Raw genomic sequence first — 10,610 nt, 5'->3', positions numbered from 1 at the left:
CCCACTGGTCTTCATGATGTTACTAATACTGAAACCATGTGCTCTAAACCCACTGTCTTCATGATGTTACTAAATACTGAAACCATGTGCTCTAAACCCACTGGTCTTCATGATGTTTACTAATACTGAAACATGTGGTCTTAACCCACTTGTCAGGACCCGGTGCGAGAAACAGTCACTAATAATCGTCAGAACCCAGAAGATGAGGCAGACACAGCAGTACTAGAGATTCTGGTTTAATTAAAGAACAAAATCTTCAGGCAAAGAAAACTAAATCCCACATGTCCAAAAATAAAGCCAAAAGGCACAAAATGGAAATCTCCAAAATACAAAAGAAACTCCACAAAGTGGTAAAAAAACAGCGGGAAAACAAACCTCAAAAGACTACTCAAATAATACACAAGAACTAAACCAGAGAACCTCTGGAAAATCCAACAAGAGAAATATCTGAATAAAACAAGGCTTGGGCTGGGCTGGGTGCTAACTTACAAACACTGAGCAAGGAACTAAGGAACACACAGGGTTTAAATACTAACAAGGAATGACCTACAGGTGCAAACAATAATTAGAGCAAAGAAAAACAAAGGTACAAAAAAGGTGCAATGGGGACATCTAGTGACCAAAACCCGAACAGTCTTGGCCAAAACCTGACACCACTGGTCTTCATGATGTTACTAATACTGAAACCATGTGGTCTAAACCCAACTGTCTTCATGATGTTACTAATACTGAAACCATGTGCTCTAAACCCACTGGTCTTCATGATGTTACTAATACTGAAACCATGTGCTCTAAACCCACTGGTCTTCATGATGTTACTAATTACTGAACATGTACTTCTACTCTAAACCCACTGGTCTTCATGATGTTACTAATACTGAAACCATGTGCTCTAAACCCACTGGTCTTCATGATGTTACTAATACTGAAACCATGTGCTCTAAACTCACTGGTCTTCATGATGTTACTATTACTGAAGCCGTGTGATATACTGTATCATAATGATGTCAAAGTAGTATTTCTTGAATGCAAATGATATGACTGTATTCACTCTTTCAAGTTTGGAGGCGTATAGAAGTTGAGTAGGGCATGAATAGTTGGGTTCAGACAGGGTCAACAGTCATGCTGTTGTTGTACTGAAATSGGTTCWTCTTACAATATGAAGAGAWATCGAAGRGTAAAWCTAAACRTATTCTGAARTTTGCTTAACATGTCCTTCAAAAGAAAGCKTTTTCTACAGCTCTGTATCCTTAGTGGTCCCAGTYTGTTTACAAAGATTTAACATGTTTGCAGAATATATTGAGCGWTATGTACAGTATGTGTCATATTTAAAAGAATTGGTGTTTAGAATACTAGAATACYGGAGACTCTGTAGCTCTGCAGSTGTTGAGTCAGAGCAGTTCCTCTTTAGCTGAAGGAGGTTTTTGTACGGCGCTCTAACACTGTGTGAACGGAYWGCTGKCACCCTGCTGACAGTAGTAATCTGCTGCATCTTCAGCCTGGACTCCACTGATGGTCAGAGTGTAATGAGTATATGAACTACCAGATCCACTCCCACTGAAACGACCTGGAATCCCAGACTGACGGMTTGTACCAMMATAAACSAGGAGTTTAGGAYCTTCTCCAGGTTTCTGRAGGTACCAGCTAAGCGCATTACCAGTKCWTGAACTGGCTGTACAGCTGATAGAGACAGACTCTCCTGGGCGAACAGACTGAGATTTAGGAGACTGAGTAAGAATTATATCTGCTGATGATTCTGAAAGATAAAACAAAAGTGAAGAAAGGCTGATTAGTAAGGTTATCACAACAAATAGACATTGATAATCTTCCACATTCTATCATGAAACATATCAGGCAAAACCAGATTTGTTTTAATTAATATCTTCAATATTCACAAACTAAGTTTAATTCTGAAGCCAAACCCATCATGAATCAAAGTTAGTCAAAGTGTCTCTCACCCTGAACAAGGAGCCCCAGTGTCCCCAGCAGTAGAATCAGTGACATCATCATTGTGCTGCGTGTCAGTGGCTSTGAAAGGAGTGAACAGTCACTGATCAACACTGGGGTTTTAAAAGTATGTGGAGCAGTGAGGCAGGACAGATATGCAAAACCCCAATATTTCACACAAATACACCACACAGATAAAATAAGTCAACCGTTTCCAAAGGTAGGCCTACTGTATATTACATTTGAGAATACTGAAATCATAAACCACACAATATAACAACTGTATCTTAAATGAGGCCTACTTTGACTCACTTACACGGTGGTTTATGTCCCTCAACAGTGGTTGTCATTCTCAGAAGGTCAATTAAGTTTAACAGTAGAATTACTGCCTCTGTKTGTTTCAAACCTTCTCAAGATGGACAGTAGTGGTGCTCTGTCCCCCTCCTCTGACCAGACTGTGTGATGGCAGTTTGTGTGATGTGTGGAGTGGGTGTTTTTCTATAAGTTCAAGCTCCCGTAGGAAATTAAAGTTACAAACTCAATATACCCATTCAGTTGTTGGGAGCATATGTAGTGTACAACTTTATGTATTTTTATCCAGTTTACTTTCCATTAGTCAGCACCTATTGAAATATTTTGGGGGTGTGCGTCAGATCATGGTTTTCTCCACCCTATCATAATCCCCCAAAACTGTTTCTAGTTTCAAAATATGTTTTAAACTACAGTATCATGTCGATCTCATGGTGTGTCAGTCCTTGTATCTACACTGGGGACTAAAGATAGGAGGGAGGACTGACAGTCATAGCAGTCATACCTCATATCAGAGGTGTTGAGGGCTTCTCTTTCATATATAAATATAGCCTATAGTGTTGAGTACATGGTTTACAGTATCAATTTATGTTGATGATTCATCCTTTTCTCTCATTTTGAACKAAKAGACATGGTCCTTTGGGTGGGGATAAAGTTGTCTGTCTGTGTACCAAATGTGTTACATCTGACATATCACAAGTTCTACCTTCATTTGGTCCAGAAACATTTTGTTTGGTCGTGCTGACAAGTTGTCTCACTTCTTGTTGTGGCTTAGAATGAAACGGACATGGTTGAACCCATGRTGGGCATCAGAGTGGTGCAAGGTATGAAATGCATCCTTTTATTTATCTGTTTAAGCAGAAATGTTGTTGGATAMATCTAATGTGTTTTTCCATGGTGCTCAATAGTAAAATACCTGTCAAGATTTTGAGGCAACTTAACAAGTGTGATGAAGTAGTTTAARACTTTATGGGAAGTTGGAGCTCCTCTGAACGAAAGCAGAAGTAGCCTATATGTAGCCTACTGTAAGAGAAATAAAATACMAAATCAATATATTCATGCATGGGAAAGCTGGATTTTACCAATGGAGGTCAAGCTTGAATGGGGGTTAGATCACCAAAGGAACAAATCTAGGCTACCCTATGGATACATAGAAAGTACAGGCTATACAGACAGCTTGCAGGTGGCCCGGAGTCCAGCCAGGCAGGAGAGTATAGATCCACACAGGTCTCGTGGCCATGCACAAGATGTCGTAGGACGCCAGGTTCAGCATGAGACACAGGGTAAAGTTGGGGTGTCGGGACGAGCTGCGCATGATGACCACCAGAACCGCTATGTTACCAGGGAGGCCCAGCGCACAGCACAGCCCCAGGACGATGGTCAAAATCAGGCAACCTAAATCCAGGGAGGTGGGGTCCATGCTGGAGGTGCTGGAGGAGTTCAGGTGCTCCATAGTTGATGAAAGATGAGAGATCTTAGAGTTATCTGGAAGACAGTAGACTTTAGACATTTAATTATTTGTTTCTAAAAACAGTTTCTACACTAGTAAACAGTGTCTGCTTGAAATCATCGCAAGTTTTTCTCTTCTCTTGATCTCATGTCATAGAGTGATAATAAGTGAAAGGTGTGGGTTAACTGACTCTGGTCAGATTCCTCCTGATGAGCTGTGTGTGTGTTTTTTGTTGCAGATTTACCCCCTTTTCTCCCCAATTTGTAGTTACAGTCTTGTCCCATCACAGCAACTCCCCTATGGACSCAGGAGAGGCGAAGGTCGAGAGCCATGCGTCCTCCGAAACACAATCCTGCCAAGCCGCACTGCTTCTTGACACACTGCTCGCTGAACTCGGAAGCCAGCCACAGCAATGTGTCGGAGGAAACACTGTCCAGCTGGCAACCGAAGTCAGCTTGCAGGCGCCCATTCCTCCACAAGGAGTCGCTAGAGCGTGATGGGACAAYGAAATCCAGGCCGGCCAAACTCTCACCTAACCCGGAAGATGCTGGGCCAATTGTGCAACGCCTCATGGGTCTCCCTGTCACGGCCGGCTGTGACACAGCCTGGGATCGAACCCAGGTCTGTAATGACGCCTCAATCACTGCGATGCAGTGCCTTAYACCGCTACTCCACYTTTCCACGTCATTTCAATGAAATTATGTTGAACCAACGTGGAACAGACATTGAAATGACATCTGCCCAGTGGAATGATTGKACTTTTAATTTCCTCCCTGCCACAGATTCTAGCATAAATCTACCATGACTGCTATCTTATGTTATCTTAATTTGGAAGATATTGACAATAACTGGTCATTTGTATAAAGAGTGGGAAGCGACTATCAGTTCTCATATATAGCCTACCAACTCTCTCTTTCTTCATCTCTTCATTGACTTTCCTTCTTCTATCCCTCTATTTATTCTCTCCTTTGTTTCTTGATTGAGTTAGTTTCACTGTCCTAATAGGATCTTTTATCAGTTGAAACCTCAACCTTTTACAGTAACTGTCAACATCTCAAACATTCTTTCCAACCARAATTCACAGTCCTTATAAAGTCTCACTGAGTCTTTGTAAACTTGATCAGATCCACAGATGACTGATTATTCAATGTGGATGGTGGGTCTGTCAATACTATTCGCAGTCAATCTAGATTCTAGACTCATCTATTCGTTCTAAGCTAACAAGGCAGAAGACAGAAAAGAGAAAATGAGCGTGTTCGATAAGATRACTTTTGTCAAGTCCATGACCATCATTGAACACGTRTTCCAAAGTGTGTTGCATTATGGGGGGGGGGGYATTCTGACTTMAGCCTACATAACAACTGCWMGYACTTTACAAAAACCATTTCATCAAAGGTCATGAAGTTTTGACTGTAGTCGACTGCAAGTTTCTGCAGTTCCTCCTCACCAGTTGTAACTTGCAGCCATCGCATGCAATGGGGGAGACTCTATTGTCTACCAATCATTAGGGTGTTTTTGTTTGACCCACGTGAAAGTGACCAAAGACATGATTGAAACAGATTTGCCACAAATCATGTACACAGTGGATATGTACAAATAAATGTGATACTTGAGTCCCTCACTCACCAATTGATTGTTCAATGTACACACATCTTTTCAGTTTGTGAGTGTGTGATATGGGGGTTGGAGACATGCTTTCTTCAACTGTCGCAGAGGCACCTCCCACAACATCCCTCCTTGGGTTTGTTCTGTCACGCCTGCTCCCGCTCTCCTTCTCTGGCTCTCGAGGGCACCAGGCCTTTCATTACGCACACCTGTCACCATCATTACACGCATCAGCGCTCATTGTACTCACCTGGACTCCTTCACGTTTTGATTACCTTCCCTACATCTGTCTGTTTCCTCGGTTTCGTCCCCGTGTCAYCATTATTGTCGTTTACGTTTTCTGTTCCTGTCCGTGGTTATTAAATGTTCACTCCCTGTACCTGCTTCTCATCTCCAGCGTCGATCCTTACATGTTCGACATTGCAGCAGACAGTGCAGGTGAATGCCGACTGACAGATCTACAAATCACCTTCCACTGAGTGTACAAAACATTAAGGACACCTGCTCTTTCCATGACAAGGACTGAACAMGTGAATCTAGGTGAAAGKTATGATCCTTTATTGATGTCACTTGTTAAATCCACTTCAATCCYTGTAGATGAAGGGMAGGACACAGYTTAAAGAAGCYTTTTTAAGCCTTGAGACAATTGAGACATGGATTGTGTATTATGTGCCATTCAGAAGGTGAATGGGCAAAACAAAAGATTGAATCGCCTTTGAATGSGGTATGGTAGGTAGTAGGTMCCAGACACACCGGTTTYTATTAAGAACTGCAACGTTGCTGGGTTTTTCATGCTCAACTTTTGRTTCAAGAATGGTCCACCACTCAAAGGACATCCAGCCAACTTAACACAACTGTGACAAGCATTGGAGTCAACAWGGGCCAGCATCCTTGTGGAACACTTTCAACACCTTGTAGAGTCCATGCCCTGACGAATTGAGGCTGGGCTGTTCTGAGGGCAAGAGATTGATAGCTAATTATGAGGACGGGAGATTGAGAACCTTTCTAGCTGGCTAGCTAAAGCCAACCTGATAAAATTGCTAGGTGGCGAGTATTACAAAGAATCAACAAAACATTTCCGTTGTATTTATTCATCAAGAATGAATCAAAAGGCTACATAGCTTGATCAAATTAAAATACAAACATACCTTCTGCATGTCCCGCCAATAACCGGCAGCTAAAATCAATCAAACGCTGACGATATTGTTTGAACGCACTAGAGTATCTAACGTCCTGCCTAGCATTGCTTGCTCCATGGAGCAGGTACCACTTACTAGGGAGAACGTTCCAGACAGTGTGACTCCTCCGCAAAATACAGCTGACAGATCTTTTTATTAATAATAATGTAAAAAATTTGGACTTGTGTGACTTTTTCCACATTTTGTTTTGTAACAAGATGGGATTCTACTGGATTGTCATATTTTTGTCAACGATCTAAGTTCAAAACTGTAACTACATGTAGGCCACTCAGAAACATTCAATGTCATCTTGGTAAGGAACTCTAGTGTATATTTGGTCTTGTGTTTTAAGTTATTGTCCTGCTGAAAGATGAATTTGTCTCCCAGTTTCTGGTGGAAAGCAGACTGAACCAACTTTTCCTCAAAGATTTTGCCTGTGCTTAGCTCTATTCCATTTAATTTATCCCCCCCAAAAACTCRAGAGTCCTTGCCGATGACAAGCATACCCATAACATGGAGCCTCCACCATGCTTGAAAATATGAAGAGTGGTACTSAGTGATSTGTTTTYTTGGATTTGCCCCAAACATAACACTTTGTATTCAGGACATAAAGTTAATTTCTCTGCCACATTTTTGCAGTTTRACTTWAGTGCCTTATTACAAACAGGATGAATGTTTTGGAATATTTGTATTCTGCACAGGCTTCCTTCTTTTCACTCTGTCATGTAGGTTAGTACTGTATTGAGGAGTAACTACCGTATACTGTTGTTGATCCATGCTCAGTTTTCTCCTATCACAGCCATCACACTCTTTAACTATCTTAAAATGTCCCCATTCAATTCAGGCTGTTAGACAACAACATGTGGAACAAGTCAAACGCTGTGAAAACTTTCTGAAGTCACTGTATATCAACATTATCCACAGCAGTTTTCATACGGGGAACCTGAATGTGTGAAGTCTACTGGAGTTCCAGAGTATACCAGTAGGGGGCATCAGTTACAATGCAGAATTCAGTGATCAGCTCCATGTCTCTGTTATCATTCCCCTCTGTGTCTGTCTGGAGGTTTTTGTACAGCCAGTCAATCAGACTCTATCACTGTGGTGGACATTCGGTGGAGGGACCAAACTGGGTGTTGGCAGTAAGTATTCAGTTCTATATCTTGACCTCTGATATCAAAATCTAATACCTTTTCTTAACAATATTACAACTCCCTTAAATAGAAAGTAGAAATGTATATTTATTTTTGGAGAATTTGTTTCGCATTTATTTTCCTTAGTTGTAAATTTAGTTAAATTAAAATGCCTTTTCAAGATGTAATATATCAAACAAGTTTATACAGTGTGTATTCATTTGGAAGAAGAGATACTGTTGAAATCAGAGTGGTTTAGATAAATGTAGCTTTACAAAGAGCAAAAGCAGTGTCTGTATAGTGTCAGAGGTTTTTGTACGACCTCTGAATGAGATTGTATCACTGTGGTACACTTTTGGTGGAGGCACTAGACTGGATGTTGGAAGTAAGTTTACCTACCTCTAATAAAGAAAATGTTCTGACCTTGCATATAGATGCACTGATGATCTTGTGAGAGAAGAAACTAAGATTAAAATTGAAATAAATGCTATGCATAGTTATGTTTTTGGTAAAAGAGTTATTCTCTTCATAAGAGTCCCCATTTGTGTAAAAATATATTTTGGTTAAACCTCAAATTTGAAGCTATTATTTTTGGTTAACAGACCCATTCTCGTAAATAATATCACTATTCAATTTATTTAAATGTGTCTTTTAAATGTATATAATTGTTGTAACTTAAATGTACTCCTTCAGCATTCAGCTGCAACGTTTCGCTGAGCTTTGCTATCTATTTGCTATTTACTATTTTGTCCAAATAGTCTTATTTGATCACATTTGCTGTTTTTTTTGCTATTTGCAATCTATTGAAAAGACTTGCTATCTTGCGAAGTCCAGCTTTTCTGCTGTTCATATGAATATAGGTTTATTTACAATTTGATATAATATCTTGTAAATTACACATAACTTTATTCATTTTCTTTCAATAAGTTAAAACTAAATGTTTTAGTGTGTCTTTTAAATTAAATGTATATCATTGTTAGATGTTTACAGACAACTGGAATTTATTTCTTCAGCATAGGCATATTATCAACCAATTGTAATTTAATTCATAATTTAAGAATTTTTCCTACATTCTGTGAAATGTTCTTTAAAATAATTATAATAATAAATAATAATGAAATGCAGTTTGATTCCTAGGAGTTTATTCCATTACAATAATGGAGGAAGTATGCTGAAATATTTCACATTTTAAATAGTTCCATTTTGAAGAGAGTTCAATGTATTTTCAGTCATCTCATGTAGTTCTAATATGCTTCAGTAGCTAGTCAAAGGGAAGTGAAAGAGTGACATAAAGACTGATAAACTAACTAACTGTCTGTTTGTTTGAGGAACAGAAACCTACTGATGGACAAAGCCTTCATTTACAGCTAAGATGTAAAACTGCTGTATCATTATTGTCGTATCAGTCTGGTGATTGATTGAAAGTACCCCTCTCCATAACTTCCTACCTGTCTCCAAGGTGATGTTCGTCCCACCCTGACGGTCCTGCCCCCGTCCAGTGTGGAGCTGCAGCAGGGCAAGGCCACTCTCATGTGCCTGGCCAACAAGGGCTTCCCCTCAGACTGGAAGCTGAGCTGGAAGGTGGACGGTAGCAGCAGCAACACCTGGGAGGTGACCGGGAGCCCCGGGGTCCTGGAGAAGGACGGTCACTATAGCTGGAGCAGCACCCTGACCCTCCCTGTCGACCAGTGGAAGAAGGTGGGCTCTGTGACCTGTGAGGCCACCCAGGGCTCCCAGTCTCCTCTCTCTGAGACACTGAGGAGAGACCAGTGTTCTGATTAATGAGTTCCCCCCTCTGACTGCAATTGTTGTTTTATTCTGTTCTAAGTCACTTTTTACGTCTGTCCTCCGCGTCTTACTGATTACAAGGCACTATGAGAGTCAACAGAGGTTGGTGGCACGTTGAAATAGGGAGGACGGGCTCATGGTTGATGTGCTGAAATGGAATTATCATGGTGGGATGTTAGTGTGCGGAAGCGTCGGATATTCTAAACACATGGTTTTCTATGGTGATGGCCATAACATTGCCATTCACTCGGCTCTTGTGTCAGTAACTTGATTATGAGCCGGCCTCTCTTCAGGCAGCCTCCTGTGAACTCCGCCGAGTCTTTCTGCTGGGCTGGACCTGTATTGGAACCTATCTCTCTGATTCCGATGTCATACGATCTGCTTCGCTTTCTTAATCAAGTGTGTGATGCCCTTTATTGCTGTAGATGCTGTTTCTGTTCTGACATCGTTGAGATAGATAAAGACATTCAATATTTCTTTAATAATTGTTTGCCTGGATATATTAATTATATGGAGTTTTACGCAATTAGACAATTGAGATCTTTTGTGATTTGTTTAGTGTTCATGAGTGGATGGAGAGCTCTGCCATGGTAAAAGGATTTTACATTACCATTTCAGTTTAAATACTTCGCCTCAATCGAATGCTTGGTGATTGGGCCAAAAGTTGTACCAGTCAAAGGATATCTACAGAGACAGGAGGGTTGGTGGCCACCTTTAATGTGTTGGGATGGACTGGCTCACTAGTGTGTGACTGGAACGTAATAATTGGAATAAGAAGTTGAACTCATAAATATGATGGTTTCTCTGTGTTTAATACCCTTCCATTCACTCCCGTTTCCAGCATTATTATGAGCCGTCCTCCGCCTCAGCAGCCTCACTGTGATCTAACCAGTGTTTATACTAATACTGGGAAACCATGGTCAGTAAACTTTCACGTGGGTTTTCATGATTATTGTGACTAGAGTACTGTAATCCATAGCTATAGAATCACTGTGGTTTTCATGATATTACTAAGAACTGCCATGTGTCTCGTAAAATCATGAAACTTCTGGAGGGACAAGGTGAAACATTGCTGGCCTAGTGGTGCTGGCGTCGGATTCTGGGAGCGCATGGCTAGGTCCTGCCCCTGCAAATGTTGAGTTTTCAATCGCCACCACAGCTCACAATCTCTCGCAGCCCAATCTTTGCTGGGAACGGGGCAGC

At 40.9% G+C, this 10,610-nt stretch overlaps 1 gene segment (V, D, J or C); it reads left to right on the top strand.

Annotated features, from left to right (window-relative positions):
* The first annotated feature begins 7,546 nt into the window (after window positions 1-7,546).
* LOC112075476 (Ig kappa-b4 chain C region-like) lies at window positions 7,547-9,417 on the top strand. The segment is given in 2 exon segments: window positions 7,547-7,628; window positions 9,079-9,417. A coding segment is annotated over 1 exon segment (252 nt).
* The last annotated feature ends 1,193 nt before the right edge of the window (window positions 9,418-10,610 follow it).

The sequence above is a fragment of the Salvelinus sp. IW2-2015 genome, unplaced genomic scaffold, assembly GCF_002910315.2.
Source record: "Salvelinus sp. IW2-2015 unplaced genomic scaffold, ASM291031v2 Un_scaffold3188, whole genome shotgun sequence".
In the NCBI taxonomy this organism is placed as follows: Eukaryota; Metazoa; Chordata; class Actinopteri; order Salmoniformes; family Salmonidae; genus Salvelinus; species Salvelinus sp. IW2-2015.
This window is presented reverse-complemented; position numbering and strand designations above follow the sequence as displayed.